At 40.2% G+C, this 17,422-nt stretch overlaps 1 protein-coding gene across 1 annotated transcript in view; it reads left to right on the plus strand.

The window, feature by feature from the left end:
• Positions 1 to 3,729: 3,729 nt before the first annotated feature.
• The window catches only part of CRTC3 (CREB regulated transcription coactivator 3), a 111,900-nt gene continuing 98,207 nt past the window's right edge, over positions 3,730 to 17,422 (plus strand). Inside the window, exons 1-3 of the mRNA XM_045286300.1 lie at positions 3,730 to 3,736; positions 7,127 to 7,266; positions 9,332 to 9,430. Of these exons, the coding sequence (XP_045142235.1) occupies positions 3,730 to 3,736; positions 7,127 to 7,266; positions 9,332 to 9,430 (246 nt within the window). The remainder of the gene's footprint in view (positions 3,737 to 7,126; positions 7,267 to 9,331; positions 9,431 to 17,422) is intronic.

Here is a 17,422-nt window from a genome sequence, read left to right on the forward strand (position 1 = left end):
CGGCTTTGCTACTTTCACTCCTTGAGGTGACTTGTCAGGTCCACCCCATGTCGCTGGCCCCCGGACATTTAAAGGGAACTGGCGCGACGCAGCAGTCGGAGAGGAGTGGGCACGGAGCTCGCCGGGTCCGGGAGACCGACCCGAGCGAGACGAGCTTGGGGAGCAGTGGAGGGAGGTAGTGGAGGATGGAGCCCTAGACGTGCCGCCCGCCAAGACGGCCGAGCAGGGACAGCCTTGAGGATTCTGAGGGCTGACCTTGAAGGACCATTGAGAGCATGGGGGAGGCTAAGCAGAGACTGGGCCCGGAAGGGAGTGAGGTCGGGGGTAGTTGGAAGGAGTGCTTGAGAAAGTGTAAACAGGTGGTCCCAGGCTCGCTGAGCTGCCGACTTGGCCGGCACAGTGTTTGGGAAACTTTTTTGAATCTGTTGCCAAAGTTTTTTTTTTTTAATTGGAAGAGCTCCACAAAAATGGGAAAGCTGGTAACATGGTCATGAATTTCCTTAAGACGCCATCAGTTGGAACTGGGTGATGGTTGCCCCTCAAACTTCCCCCTCTGCCAACACTTCCCTGGCGCAGCAGTCCTCTACCCATACCTTTCTGTCAAAACTGAGAAAAAATAGAAATAAAGAAGGCTGAAGATTACTCTTTATAAATGTCCTCGAGAACTATAGTAGCTTTTTGTTCACCCTTTGCAAGTAAAAAGGGTAGGTCGTTCCACTACTAACACACAAAAAAGAAGGCTGAAAGGATTTCAGGAAAGGATTTTCTCATGGCCAGACCAACTTCACACAGACATTTACATTGGTGTTCTTGGGCGGATTTGGGGATGAACATGACCGGTTCAGAGTACATTGAAGATTAATTCTGGAGCCTGTGTTGTTTAGATACATGCATTGTATGTGTACAAATAATACACTGTACATACATATCTATTTATCTAGCGCTGTAAAGAACATCCTCACAAGTGAACCCATGAGCAACGTAGAGAATCTTTTAAGGCAAAAAAATTTTTTTCACCGATCCTCAATGCTATTACCCAGATATATTCAAACATGAACTTGTTAGCCACATAGTTTCTTTGCTTATACATAAGCTGTGATATAGCCATAAACAAAAATAAAAGCACAAAATAAACAGTTACTGCTACAGTAAATTCAAATTAACAACCTCAATTTAATGTGACACATCTATAGTCTGCACCAAATCGAGGCTCTCCATGTGAATGTGGTGCTGATTAACTGTTATAGCTCAGATCCTCTTGGGTTTGGTCAAACCAACCAGCTATGGCCTATATGAAAACTGAATTGGGCCATTTTTCTCTTGTTCTCATTACTGTAGATTTTGCTGTCACTTTGCCCCTCACGGTGTAGGTCAACAATCAGATGTTGAATTTGCCAGTATAATTTTGTCATATTTCTTGATTTCATTGTATTAAAAAACACAAACCCAATTGGTTTGCCTTATAATAACTGCTTATTTAAAATTTGTAAGAATTATCACAATGAAGCCAGAAAATTGAAATACTTCACAAGGTGAACTCTTAAGATTCCCAAGTATATTTCTGTGAACTTTTAAGGATCCAAAAGTTCCCTTTGGAGGGGTGGGGGTGGGCGGATGTCCCCTTTAGAGAAGAATTCAGTTCATTAGTGGTAGTGGGATGGTAGCTATATTGTATTCCCATTGCCATCCCATGGCAGACATGGTTAATTGATTAAACAGACATCACTAATCCATTCTGGCACTCCCCTCTGAACCTCAGTTGGGCTCAAGTCCTCTACCTAACTAATCACAGCAGATCCTTCAGATTGGAAGTTAATCATTTGTAAAGTAAGTAGAGAGAGTAAGATTATGGCTTGTTCTTCACTCTAGCATTATAGATTCAGCCTTATCAAGAAGCATTGAGAGATTTTTTTGAGAAAGGAGTGCTAGAGGATTCATTCAATGGTGTTCCCTGTGGTAGTAAGGAGAGTGAGGACAGTGGAGGCCACAATGCCTCGGAAGAGGTTATAGTCACTTGGCAGTATTTGAGTGGCCACTCTGTGGTGAATAGTGTGTTTGTAGGAGTCAGGGATGAAGATATGGTGCCTCTTTTTATAACTCAACATGTTATTTATTGAATTGCTAATGTGTGCTGAAGTTGTGATGGGCATTAGAGATAAAGTAGTCTGAAAGACAGTTTCCTCTTGAGTTTTAGTATTTGTGGGGAAGACATTCATTTAACAAGTAGAACATGTTCCAGGGAAGTAGATGACTGGTTGTATGTGGTAGGGAGTTTACCTCTAGGGGCCTAAAAGATGAGTGGGAGTGGGAACAGTGTTTAAGGGAATACATTTGTGTGTCTAGTACAGGAGACTATGTCAGACACAGAGCACAGACATTTTAGCAAGGGAACAAGGAGGGTGATTTGGAATAAAGCAGGAGAGGTAAGCTTCACAGGGGTCAGGTTATTGAGTCAGGACTTGGGATTTGATCTTAAGGACACTGGAAAGTCATTGTTGAGTTGAACCAGGAGAGATTTGCATTTAAAAAAATTCTTCTTGCTACAAAGTGGATAGAATGGAGGAGCAGCAGCAGAGAAATAGTTCTGAGGCTCTAATACTCTAGGAAAGGTGATGGCTGGCATCCACTAGTGTGGGCAATGAGGAGGCAGACAGGTAAACAAATCGATCCTTTGGACGTTAAAAGAACCAGATTTGTGAATGGTTGAAAGGGTTGAGGGGAGGGGAGGGCTCAGGGAAGTCAGCTATAAGGCTAAAGCCATTTAGGATAAGATGCGTTTGAGGTGCCTATGAGGCATTTAAAAGGAGCCTTGGTGGCAAAGTGGGTTTATTGGGCTGCTGACTGTAAGGTCAGCAGTTTGAAATCACCAGCTGTTCCTAGGAAGAAAGGAGAAGCTTTCTACTCCTGTAAAGAGTTGCGGTCTCGGAAATCCACAAAGGTAGTTCAACTGTGTCCTACAGAGTCACTGTGAGTCGGAATAAACTCGTTGCCAGTGAGTTTTTAGAGTGAGATTTAATTCTTGGTTGTTTATATGGTCCTGGAGCTCAGGTGGGAAGATTGGGCTACTGTTATAAACTTGGAAAGGTTTGGTGTATATAGCCAATGGTGGAGATCCAGCTGCTTCGGAAAAATTTATAGAAAAGAGATTGCAAACTGCTGCCCTGCATTCCTTATTTGATTCTCTGATATATATATATGTATAAAATTTATTATTATATATAAAATTTTGGACCCAGATTGTGTTACTTAAAAATGAGAGTTAAAAAAAAAAACGAGGGCCAACAATGCATATTTAGATTTAACATTAAAATCTTGACTCTTGCTTCCTTTGAGACATCCGTCAGCAGTGACCCCATATTTTGCCTCGATCCCCACCATTCCCCCTCCCTATGGTGTTCTTCACAGCTAGTGTACCTCATTTCACATATCTGCCTTACTTGGCACCTACAGATGTTTGAGTTTTAACCCTGTTGTAGAGCGACGTGTAGAGAGCCTAGATAAGCTGTGGTTGCTCTACCTCTTAAAGGGGCTGTAGAGGAGAAAAAGCCAACACACAAGACTGTAGCCAGAAAGAAGAAAAGCCAGGGGAGTTATTGTGAAAAGGAGGGAGTCTCAATCAGCTGAACCTGATACTGCTGACTTAGTCTAGCATAAGACCTTGTCCTTTGGTCTAGCCCTATGGAGGCCATTGGTATCCGTGGTGAGAGTAGCTGCATTCAAAAATGCTAGATGGAAGGTAGGTTGCAAAGCACAGAGGAGCGAATGGGAGGAAATGGTGACAGGCTGGAAACTTGTTCAAGAAGTGTGACTATGAAGAACAACTTTGGGTGCTGAGAAACCATCGTATAAACTCATCACATAACCCTGGAGCATTAATTTGTTCAGACTATTTGGAGGAAGCCATCATTTTTATATTAAAACAGGCAATGCTAGGGTAAGTCAAAAGTATTGCTATAAAGTCACAGCAACATTTGTTAAACAAAAGTATCAAAAATGTGAAGCTGTTCTAGCCATATCTTCCATATGCCATCCTTTTTTTTTTCCAACTCAGTGTCTTTATTTAAAAAAAAATCAGTTTATTAGGGGCTCATACAACTCTTAGCACAATCCATCCATACATCAATCGTGTAAAGCACATTTTACATTCATTGCCCTCATCATTCTCAAAACATTTGCTCCCCACTTAAGCCCCTGGCATCAGATCCTCATTTTTTTCCCTCCCTCCCCACTGTCCCCACCCTCATGAACCCTTGATAATTTATAAATTATTATTTTGTCATATCTTGCCCTGTCCCATGTCTCCCTTCACCCACTTTTCTGTTGTCTGTTCCCCAGGGAGGAGGTCACATGTAGATCCTTGTAATCGGTTCCCTCTTTCCAACCGACTTTCCCTCTCCCTTCCCAGTATCGCCACTCACACCACTAGTCCTGAAGGGATTATCCGCCCTGGACTCCCGGTGTTTCCAGTTCCTATATATACCAGTGTACATCCTCTGGTCTAGCCAGACTTGCAAGGTAGAATTGGGATCATGATAGGGAGTGGGGGCGGGGGAGGAAGCATTTAGGAACTAGAGGAAAGTTGTATTTTTCATCATTACTATATCGCACCCTCACTGGCCCTTCTCCCTGGCCATCCTTCTGAAGGCAATATTTCCATCTCCTGACCTTTCCCTGAAGAATACTGTATTCTTCAGCCTGCACCACACGGAAACAGCAATTTGGCATCCTTGAGGGTCTTAAATCTTGTTCCTTTGAAATATTTCTTGTTGTGTGTCAAGAACAATGGATAAGGTTTTCCAATGGATTTTCCTAGGACACCCCTTGCTAGCCTTGAGCTGGTACAGGGGAGTTTGGGGGAAGGAGGAAGGTTTCCTTTGCACTTTTCAGCCCTGCTCAATAATGCACTTGCAGTTTTTTAAACCTTGTCCTAATGAGTCCTCATAATTACTATGTGTCATTGGGAAAATCTATCAAGATTGCCTCTGGAATTCTACCACCACCACCACCCCCCACAGACAAACAACAGCGACAGCAAAACAATGTTTCCCATTACCTTCCAAGCTGACTCTACCACCCGTAGTTTAAGTGGCCCAACAGCTCTCCTCCAAAGTCACTATTCTGATGGAACCTAATTTTGAAGTCACCCTAATAAGTAGAGAGAATTTGTCTGCAGCCACCTATCGATTACAGAGACCTGTTTAAACATGTTTTATCTGGAATAAAGCCATGCATGCAAAGAGCTACAGTCTCAGAAACCCACAGAGGCAGTTTTACCCTGTCTTAGAGAATCACTATGAGTCGGAATCGACTCGATGGCAGTGCATTTGGTTTTGGTTTTGTTTATGTATATTTTGGAGTGGTGAGGCCTTTGATAAAGGAGTAGAGAAAGAATTAGATGGGGGCAAAATATTAAGAATTGTCTCTTCACCAGGCACTGTGCATGTATTACCTTGTGGAATCTTCTTAGTGCCCTCGGAGAATTTAGTGTAGTCTTCATTTTGATGGACTAGCTGATGGTGGCAGAGCTGGGCATGTGTATAAGCGCAGCAGCCACTTTTCATTTCCATCTGGATATCCAGTTGTGCCAGTAGCATTTGTTGAAATGCTTTCCATATTGAATTGCTGCAACAACCTTGTCAAACATCAAGTGACCCTCTATGAGTGGTGTGTCTTCTGTCTTATTCATTTATATATTTTTCTTGATTGCTATAGCTTTCTGGTAAGTCTCAAAGTCAGTAAACGTAACTGTTTCAACTTTGCTTTTCAAAAATATGTCGTAGACAATTTTGGGTCATTTGCCCATTCATATGCATTTTAGGACTGTCTTGTCCATTTTTATTTTAAAAGCCTGCTGGGAATTTGATTGGGGTCATGTTGAATCCTCAGAGTACTTTTAAAAAAAGCAATTAGTAAGACTTGGTTCTCATTTCACCTGGACATTGAAGGAAATTCCACTAAAGTATATGACAGAGGATGGTAGGCCAACGTTTGCTGTCTCAAATTCCAGGGTTAGGCAAGTAAAAAAAATAACAACAATGGGTGGAGGGGCCTAGAATGAAATGGTAATTGGCAGCTGATCCTGGGCAGTAGTTGCCAGTGACAGGAGGACTTGGGTAAATAGGAAGGCCTAAACCCTGTCTCTGGAGGTAGGCATGTCTCCACTCTGCCTTTGGGGCCATGCAAGGATATGGGTTCAGTGTTGCCAAATCTTGCAATCAAAAGAGGTTGGGAATCTAGATTTGTATGCAGTCTCCTAGGTTCAAAATTACAATTTAAAACATGGTGTGGGTCAGACATGGTGTGGGCCAGGGGCTGCCAGGTTGTTTCATCAGCTATCACCTGGAAGGTGCTGAAAGCCAGTTAAGATTCCATCTGGCCAATCATTCTAAATTTAAAAGGGGGGGGGGGCGCGGGGAGATAGTACAAGGTTTTATTTAAGAAGCACCCTAAAGAAAAAAGAAAGCACCTGAGAATATCAGCAATAATAAGGTCTTGGGAAGTTTTGAAGCACTTAAATTTTATTCATCGCTATCATGTCTGTTGTTTCTTATAATCCTTATACCAAGTACATCATGTTTGTGAAGTAGACATCAGAGTAATGGGAGCCCTGGTTACAAACCCATGTCCTCTGATAACAAATCTGATGTTCTTGTGACTCTAACAGTATTTGAAGGCCCTGGTAAAAGGACTCTGGGATCGAGAGCAGATATAGGGACTGTTAGGACATTAAACTAGCTAGATTTAGAATTTACCCTAGTTGAAGTATGAAAGCTTATGGGCTAAGAACTTGTCAGAACTTTCTGAAAGCAGAAAGCTTCGCACATACTCATCTGAGTAAGTCAGTGCCTAGCACAAGGACTTGACACTAAGTTTAAAAAAATGAATAAAAAGATTGATGGGAGAAGTAAGAAAAGACTTTAGATCGGAGCAATGTGAAGAAGAGATGGGAATCGACCAGAGCCTGCACGCCGTCCATCCCCGCGTCCAGCGCCTGCGCCCCGCCACTGTTGCCGCCATGCCAAGAGAAAGGCTGAAGGGGATGCTGAGGGAGATAAAGCCAAGGTGAAGGATGAACCCCAGAGGAGGGCAGCAAGGTTATCTGCTAAAGCTGCTCCTCCAAAACCAGAACCTAAGCCTGAAAGGGCCTCTGCCAAGAAGGGAGAGAAGGTGCCCAAAGGGAAAAAGGGGACAGCTGATGCTGCCAAGGACGGGAACACCCAGCAGAAAATGGAGACACCAACACAGACCAGGCACAGAGAGCTGAAGGTGCTGGAGATGCCAAGTGAAGGGTGTGCATTTTTGATAGCTGTGTACTTCTGGTAACTGTACAGTTTTAAAACCTATTTTTTAATCAAGTTTTATAAAATGCAGACTTTTTTTAATTATTAAAAGCTTTAAACAGAATTTTTTTAAGGAAAAAAAAAAGTTTAAAACATCAAGGTGACCCATAATTTTGTCTAGAGTATTTCAAGGTTAAAGTGTCAAGTGTTTTGTTAAAGTGTTTTTAGATCGAAGATTGAGAGACTTCAGCCACTGCCTCCTCCTATCTGGTTCTCAGATCTGGGTTTTGATTAATGGATGATAATCATATCACAGTGCAATATGTATGAGAAATCAAACACTAGGTATAAGAAAGTTAAAGCAGCCAAAAGAATGCTTATGTTTCTACAACTTCCAAAGACATACATCATTATCTTTTGCAGATGCATCATTGAAATGTGACATGTCTTGGGTTTCATTGAGCTGAGGGCAGGGGATGGCAGAGGGCATTAAAGATAAACTAAGATTGAACACATGTTGATAATTGTTAAACCTGGGTGGCTAGGTGGCGTGGTATTAGTCTCTTGTATAGATTTGAAATTTTTCATAATATAAAGTAAATACAAAACAGAATAAAAAAGCTTCATAGGCACAACAAGGCTATTGGTTAACCAAACTTCATTTTTCTCTGACCGTGTAGTAGTATAATTGCCAAGAGAGAAACAGAACCAGGGAACAGAGCACGGTGGGATAGGAGGATTGGCTCTGAGTAAGACAGTCATGATTCGGACTCCTGCTGTGATCTTGGACAAGTAACTGAACTTCTTGAGTCTGGGTCTCCCAAGTTTTTAGAAGCAGAACAACACTGTCTCCTTTGCATGGTTGGCGAAAGGGTTAGGGATGAATTGTGTAAAACTACTTAGGACAGCACCTGGCCCATGTTAGGAGTTCAGATCTGATAGGTTTGGTGTTTGGGGTTTGTTTGTATTTGTATTAGACATTGACAGAGAATAATAAAAGGATAACAGCCTGCCTTAGGGTACCCCTCAATAACTTTCTTCTTCTCCGTGTGAATTATAAGTGCCAAGGGTTATATAACCACAGAACCAATTTATTATTTTAGAAATAATTCTCAAAGACCAGAACAGACCACTTGAGGGTATACAAGATCTGTAACCAGTTTACTGCCGTTTAAAAATGAAGTAAGGAGGATGTTACAGAAAAAAAGGCATGTTAAACCAGTGGGATGCCATTTTATACTGCTAAATTGGCCTCCTTCCTCTCATGATACTCAGTGCTAGTATGCTTTTGGTGAAACTTTTCTCATATGCAAATTGGCATACCTTTTAGGAAAGTGTATTTGGCAGAGTGTTATCAAGAGCTGTGACTTAGTAATCACTCTTTGGAATGTGTTCTAAGGAAATAATTTAGAAGAAGAAAACCTAATGTTGCCATTAAAATGATTGTGTTTGTGATATAAGCATGCAAGATCCTATCTGTGTTCTGATCGCAGCTGTCCAATTATTACTCGTGAATGTACATGGAGAAAGGAAAACAGTTAATAAATTAGGGTATTAGATAGTCATACTCACTCTCTGCCATTAAGGCGATGCCGACTCATAGTGGCCCTATAGGACGTGGTAAAACTGCCCTCTGTGAGTGTACGGCTGGTGGTTTTGAAATGTTGACTTTGCAGTTAGCTGCCCAACTCATAACCACTGCATGCCACCAGGGCCCTCATGGTAGTTAGTGGCTTAGTTTTTCTTTAAGTGACCCTTTTTTCCCCAGTTAAAGATGAGCCTGCTTGTCTACTACATATCCACACTCAATATCTTGTAAAACTAACTCACTGTCAAGATATGAGCCACTTGGAATATGGCTAGGTAGGGTCCCCCCCCCCCCCCAGTAGAGTTATTAAAGCCCAGAAAGCTCCAGGAACTGGAAGAAAGGAAATTGAAAGTCAGGCTTCAACTTTTGCACCATTTTCAGTACTGAATACTACACATTGATGCTTCTGCCAGATCTTTTCTGTCATCTCTCAACACCCATTTCTTTTCTTCCCAATTTTCAGGTTCAATTTCAGAAGCTTCAGCAGCTACGCCTTACCCAGTATCACGGCGGGTCCTTACCAAATGTCAGCCAGCTGCGGAGCAGTGTGTCGGAGTTTCAGGTACCTCAGACAATCAGTTTCTTCAAGCTGATTGGAAATATACAAAGATACCATGTTTAGCACAAAGAAATAGACATCTGTAGTTTAGAGGTTGGGGTAATTGGCTCCAGGAGAGTAAGTAGTCTTCTGGGGAGTCTCAGTATTTGCTTTCACAGTTTCTGTGGCATAAGATAATGTTGTTTTTACAAATGATCAAAAGTAGCATTCCCCAGCAGAAATATAATGTGAGCCACTGATGTAGTTTAAAAATCACCAGGAGACATATTCAACAAAGTAGAAAGAATTAACATGGAAAGTTAATTTTAATAGTACTATTTATTTAAAATATTATTTCAACATGAATTCAATAAAAAATTGACATAATTGATAGAGTTAAATATTTTTTGGTGTAGTATGGTATCTTTTGTGTATTTTATACTTAAATACATCTCAGTTATGACTAGCCACATTTCTAGTATATCTAAAATATTATTTCAACCTGAAATCAACAAAAAAATTAATGAGATGTTATATACATTTTTGGTGTTAAACCTTTGTATATGTTATACTTAAGCACTTGCCTTTATGTGACTAGTGGTCCCCATCCTGGTAAGCACAAGCCTAAGGTATAGATATTGCATACAGATTAGGGTAATGCCATGGGGGTATTACTCAGAGCAGCAAAGAGCCTTGCAGAAAGCAATGTGGAATTGGTATTTCACACTTTGACATATGGTACTATTGTTATGACCTGGTTAGATCGATTTAGCTTCACACACATACACAATACACAGAACAAAAATTTAATGCCCACCAAACTCAACGCCATTGAGTCAGTTCTGACTATAGTCACCCTATGAGACACAGTAGAACTGCCCCTGTGGGTTTCCAAGACTAAATCTTCATTCCTAACATGTCACCCACTACACCATCAGGGCTTCTTCAGCCTAATCCCTGAAAAATTAGGGGTGTGTCATTCTAAGTACATAGCTTAAAATTTGGTGTTTGAGATAAAAAGTACTGTTTTCTCCTTTGCTTGTGAAAATTGGGTTCATTTGTTTGATGATATCCAGCAAAGCAAGATTATGGTTGAAATTGGAGGGTGCCAATTATTGGTAGGTGCCATCTAGTGAATTCCAACCCATGGCTAATAGGAACTCTTAACTATAATGATGGCATGAAAAACTACAATAGGAATCTGTTCATACCCTATTAACTGCAATCTTCTTTTTAATGTAAATTCACAAGAATTACTTCATAATACTGCCTATAATGAAGGTCTGCCTTTTTAAACTGCCTTATACTTTGGCCATTTGGATCATTCATTATCCAAATAAAGTAAGATGGTTTCATGCTAGATTTTGTGCTTTAGAAAATAGAGCAGTGTCAAGGTTTGCTGCTGTACTTGAGATTTTGTGGTTCTTCATTGTATTGTCAGTTTTTGCTGTGATACCCCTCCATATTCCTGTTTCAAGATTGTGATTCGTTCTCTTGGCTAGTACTTGCAAATGTGTTTGTTTGCTTGTTTAGCTTTAGTGTGATAGTTTATTGACTGAGGTCTCATTGGGGAATGACAATTCTTGCTCTTCTTCCAATTAGTTTTGTGGGGTGGGATGGAGGTTTTCTGCTGTATAAGAAATACCACCAGGGATGACTTTAACTAACAGACATGTCTTTTCTCAGTTTAGGGAGCTGGAAGTGTGGATTTAGAGTGGGCCGTCTTTCTCAGCTCTGCAGGAAGGTCCTTGTCTCCTCAGCTTCCGCTTTGTGCTTCCCTGGAGGTCTACATGTGTCTTGCCCTTGCTCTCTTGCCGGCTCTCTGAGTTTGTTTAATCTTTTTATCAGAGATTTACTCAGGATATACCGTACATTAATTATAATTGTTCTCATTGACAAAGAAAACCCATTCCCCAATGGAAGTCGAACCATAGGCATAACCCACCCACCACCTTCAAGTCACCGTGACCCTGTAAGAAAAGAGTAGAACTGCTCTGGAGGGTTTCTGGGGTTATAAATCTTTACAGATGCACATTGCCTCAGCTTTCTCCCATAAAGGTAGTGGCTTCCAGCTGCTGACCTGCAATTAGCTGCTCAGTGTAACCCACCATGCCACCAGGGCTTCTACTACAGGCACCAAGTTTAGGATTTACAACAAATTGTTTGGGGACATAATTCAGTCTTTAACACCAGGATTCTGTTTGAAAAATAGCTCTTACTTTTGAACAATCACATGCTTACAGAAAATTTGGAAGTGCAGAATACAACTCTGTTTCTTTCAGAATACTTTAATGGCCTGTTGCCCTATCGCCCCAAAATATTTCACTGTGCACTTTTTTTTTTAAAACACTTTATTAGGGGCTCATACAACTGTTATTGCAATCCATACACACATCAATTGTGTAACGCGCATTTGTACATCATTCTCAAAACATTTTCTCTCCACTTAAACCCCCGACATTAGGTCCTCATTTTTCCCCTCGCTCCCCGCTCCCCCTACTGTGCACTTTTTACAAGCAAAAACTCTGTCTTACAAGATACAGCCATCAAAATCAGGCCATTTGATCCTGTTCTGCAGAGTTGCTATAAGGAAATTAACAGAGATACATTACTACCATCTAATCGTCAGATCCCGTCTAAGTTTCACCAAATGCCCCAAACCTTCAGAATCACATTTATTTAGTTGTTATTCTCCTTAGCCTTCTTCAGTCTAGAAGTTTTACGGTCTTTTTTCTATATCCAAAAAATTATTTTTCACTTTCACAACCTTGCTGCTCTCAAAGATTATAAAACTCACTTCCATCAAGTTGATGCCAACTCACAGCAACCTTCTATGACAGGGTAGAACTGCTGCTGTGAGTTTGTCTTTATAGGAATAGAAAGCCCCACCTGGTGGTTTCCAACTGTGGATCTGACCTTGCAGTTAGCAGCTCAATGTGTAACCACTATGCCACCAGGGCGCCTGCTCTCGAAGATTACAGGCTACTTATTTTGTAGACTAGCCCTCAATAGGGGCCAGTCTGATGTTTCTTCACAACTAGTTTCAGATGCTGCATCTTTGGCAGGAATAGCACAAAAGTGATGCTGTTATTACATCCCATTATGCCTGGTTACTGATGATACACACCTTGGTCATTTAATGAAGATTGGGCCTGCCAACCTTTTCCCTTCTAAAGTTACTCTTTCCTCTTTATATTAAGTATATTGTGAGGAAGTACTTCTGTTCCTCACCAGACTTTCAGTTTATTCATTTTTTTCTCTACCTGTATGCCTTTGTGGAATTAAAAGGTAAAACAACAATGACTTTATTGCTCACATTGTCCCTGGTTAAGCTGGTCCCTTGTCCCTGGACTCTTTACAAACTGAGAAAGAAAGAAAAGAAAATAGAACCCCCAAAGCACAGGTTTGTTTGTGTTTTAGGTACGCTTTATTGAAGTGTAATTTACATTCGATCCAATTCACCTTTTTTTAGGTATACAGTTTTACACAATAGAATCGCCACCCCAATCAACAGTTCTGAAACCCCCAAAAGTTCCCTCTTGCCCCTCCGTAATGATTCCACACCCTCTGTAATCAGTCTCCAGCCTGGTCTGCCGTTTTGCCTTTTCCAGAGTGGCCTATTGGTGCATCATATATAATGCGGAGTCTTTCAGGTCCTGCTCTCACTTAGCATCATTCATTTACGACTCGACCATGTGGTTAAATATATTCGTTTCCTAGGGCTGCCATTGTAAAGTACCATAAACTGGGTAGCTTAGAGCAACAGAAATGTATTGTTCCCACAGTTCTGGAGACCAGCAACCTGAAGTCCAGGGTCAGGGCCGTGCTCTCTGTGAAGACTCTAGGAAGAATCCTTCCTTGCCCCCATAGCTTCTGGTGGTTGCCGGCAAGCCTTTGGCTTGTAGCTGCATCACTTGTCATCTTCCCCTCTCCATCACATGCCCTTTCCCCCTGCGTAACTATGTCCAAATCTCCTTTCCTCTTCTAAGCACACCAGTCAATAGCCTTAAGGCCCACTCTCATCCAGTATGACCTCACCTTAATTTGATTACATGTGCAGACTCTGTTTCCAAATAAGGCCATGTTCCCAGGTACCTAGGGTTAGGACCTGAACATGTTTTTTGGGAGGGGAACACAAGTCAACACACTACTTGCAGTTATCAATAGTTCATCCTTTTTTATTGTCAGTAGCATTCTCGTATGAATATATTATCATTAAAAAAAAATCTTTCTGGGGCCCATTCCACCACCCCCACTTTTAATTAATTATGAATAAAACCACTGAAAGTATTTGCATTCACTTTTTGTGTAGTGCCTAGAAGTAGACCTGCTGAATCATAAAATAAGTATATGTTTAACTTTATAGGAAATCTTTAAGCTATTTTCCAAAGTGGCTGTACTGTTTCACATCCCCGTCAGCAATGTAGGAGAGTTCAGTCGGTTCAGCTTCATTGCCACTACTTGGTATTATGATTTTTAAAATGTTGATGATTTCAGTGCAAGTGTCATAGGATTTCACTGTGGTTTTAATTTGCATTTGCCTAACGACTGGCGATGTTGAGCCTCTTAGGTTTATTTGCTAACCTTATCTCTTCTCTGGTCTATCTCTTCAGTTTCCCACTTTTTATATTGAGTTGTTTGCCTTTATATTACTGAGTTGTGAGAGTTCTTTTTTTTTTAATCGTTTTATTAGGGGCTCATACAACTCTTATCACAATCCATACATACATCAATTGTGTAAAGCACATCTGTACATTCATTGCCCTCATCATTCTCAAAACATTTGCTCTCCACTTAAGCCCCTGGCATCAGCTCCTCAGAGTTCTTTATGTATTTTGTATACTCAGTCTTTTTCTGATATGTACTTTTCAAATATATTTTTCCCAGTCTGTGAATTGTCTCTCATTTTCTTAAGACTTGACAAGTAGACATTGTAAAATTTGAAGTTCAGTTTATCAGTTTAGCATTTTTATCCTTTGTGCTTTTTGTATCTCATCCAATAATTAATTATTTGCCTTATTCAATATATAAAAGATTTACATTCTTTGTATTATTTTAGATTACTCATTTTATAAATTATTATCAATTTTAATAGATATTTTCATCTGTATTATGTTATAGTTACAAACATTTCTTATTTTTTGGTCTTACAGATTTTTTCTTTTAAGAGATAGGAATGTTTTGTTTTACAGTTTTATTGGCACATAGTCCACATATCATACAATTCAATAGTTCAGTCATATCAAGAAGAGTTGTACAATCATTACCCCAATTTCAGAACTTTTTTTTCACGGTTAAATTGCTTTTTAAAGGACCAGTGGTGTGAGTGGCGGTACTGGGAGGGTAGAGGGAGGTTGGGTTGGAAAGAGGGAACAGATTACAAGGCACTATATGTGACCTCCTCCCTGGGGGATGGACAACCGAAAAGTGGGTGAAGGGAGACGTCGGACAGGGCAAGATATGACAAAATAATAATTTATAAATTATCAAGGGCTCATAAGGGAGGGGGTAGCGGGAAGGGAAGGGAAAAATGAGGACCTAATGCTGGGGGCTTAAGTGGAGAGGAAATGTTTTGAGAATGATGAGGGCAATGAATGTACAAATGTGCTTTACACAATTGATGTATGGATTGTGATAAGTTGTATGAGTCCCTAATAAAATGATTTTTAAAAATTGCTTTTTAAATGAGTTGTGTAATTACAATCAGTTCTAATGCTCCCTTCTCCCTCCCACATACATTGTTTGCTCCCCCAACTGACTTTTTATTTTTTAAGCGTGGTTTTTGCTTAAATTTAAAATGATTTAAAAAATTTTTTTAATTGCTTTTTTAAAATACTTGTGCAAATTTTGGGTTGAAGTTCACTTTTTTTGTGCCTTTGAATGCCTAATAGCTCCAGCACCATTTGTTGAAAAGACGCCCTATTAAATTTCCTTGGCAACTTTGTTGGAAATCAATTGACCATGAAACCTGGGCAAGCTGGAAGGAACCCCAAGGGACTGTCTTGTTTTCCCAGGTCTCACAAGTTTTCTGCCTTTGACAGGGCGGTATTACCACTTTGCCACAGTGGAAAATATCTGTGTTTTCCTTCTTTGACAGGTTTCTGTCTTTTTGTAGGCGTTGGTCTATTGCTGGACTCTCCTGTTCCATTGATTCTTTTGTCTATCATTTTGGTCAAAACCATATTGTTTTGATCACTGTACCTTTAGAGGGAGGCTTACAATCAGGTAGTAAGAATCCTCCAGGTTTAGTCTCTATAATCTTTTGTAAAATTGTTTGGCTCCTCTTGCTCCAGTTTGTGCCCATTTCCACTAAGAAAAAGCTTCCTGGGATTGGGACTTGGATTGTTTTGACTCCATAGATTGGATTGGGAGAATTGACATCTGCATAATACCAAGTGATCCAGCCCATGAACAAGGAATAGAAGCACAGATTTTCAACTCAAGTTGATGTGCTGCTTCTATTTATCTATATACTGTCCTCCTCCTCTTATGTTTATAGATCACTTTGGAGTTTACAAAATGCTTTCACATCTGTCATTTCACTTGATCCTTACCAAGAATGTTGACGGTAAACGTGGTTAAGACCTTTAATGTGGTGAAAGACCAATTTTCTATCCTACTGAAGTGTCTGAAAACACATTCTTTTTCTCTAACCCAAGGGGTCTTTGTACAAGAACATGTGAACTCATCAGATGGGTAAACAAAAGCAAGCTTTTCAGACTGGATTCTGATAATCCTTAGTTTAAAAGGAGGGCAGATGTTAACTTGGGTGAAGGTAAAGATAACATCCTATGAGAGGAGAGGGCTAAAAAAAGTCAGGGTAGGAGAGGAAACAAGGAAAGCTATTGGGAGGTATGATAAATTGTTTAATGCCAAAATGATGCACCAATATGCAGCCTCCATCTAAGTTCTCACCAATAAAAAGCTGTAGGAGAAAAACAACAGCAGCAACAAACCAATGACACTCTTCATTTCTGACTACTCGATTGGAACAAAATCGTATTATCTTGCTTATCACTGAGGGTCTAGAAGTTCTAACTAATCAGGGGACAACCTGGTGACCAAAGAGAGAAAGCCCCTGTTACACAGTATCAGTGACTTGGAGTGCCAGATCCACCAGGGTGGCGTTCTGAAGGCCGGTAGCAGTGTGAGTGGGTGTCATGAGGCCAGCGTTTGCATGTCCAGCGTGGAAGAGAACCAGAACAGACACCCAGCCCTTGATGCCTGCTTCAGCACTGTTTCATTGAGGATTCCCAGGTTCGAGACAGTGTGTTACGTTCTCTTCCTTGATTATTTACTCTTCACAAAAGCTCTTTGAGGGTAGTAGATAGGTTTCATAGTTGACATAGTATAATTTGGCTTCAGGTGATAAAGCAACATGGCAACAAATTGCAAAAAAAAGCAAAATCTCTTAGTGAAATGAAGTGAATGTGACAGCACAATTGTAGGAGATTTTTAATTCATTTAATATTGGTAATGGCTGAGCTGGTATCCCAGATAATGAAAAAGTGATGTCATTAACAAATTAGAATTACACAAAAAAAATTAGAATTACCATGTACCAAAATATAGTCTCTACACATTTAAAACACTTCTTAAAATAGTCAAAGAAAAAGTTGAAAGCTTTTTTCTCTGATTATAAAAGTGACACTTGCTTTTATTACAGAAAAAACATAACAATATTTTTATCAAGACTAACATCATACTACCTGTATATATTTTTTATATCTTCCTTTTTTGTTAAATGATCTTCAAAAACACTATTTCTAGTGATTGCATGCTTTTTTATCACATGAATTCATAACAGTTTATTTGTTACCTTATTTTTGTTTAATTTTGTTATTTGTTTAATTTAAGAAGATTTATTAAGTCTTAAAACAGGAAAAGACAAGACAAAGATGCATCATCTGCATGAGGGAGACCATTAGTACAAAGTCAAAATAGTGTCCAAAGGTTTACAAAGGCTTAAGTAGGACAGGATTGGTGGCAAATCGGTACTTCACAGTTACTGGTGAG

The sequence above is a fragment of the Echinops telfairi genome, unplaced genomic scaffold, assembly GCF_000313985.2.
Source record: "Echinops telfairi isolate 266 unplaced genomic scaffold, ASM31398v2 ScPeMD7_7;HRSCAF=31, whole genome shotgun sequence".
NCBI classification, from domain to species: domain Eukaryota; kingdom Metazoa; phylum Chordata; class Mammalia; order Afrosoricida; family Tenrecidae; genus Echinops; species Echinops telfairi.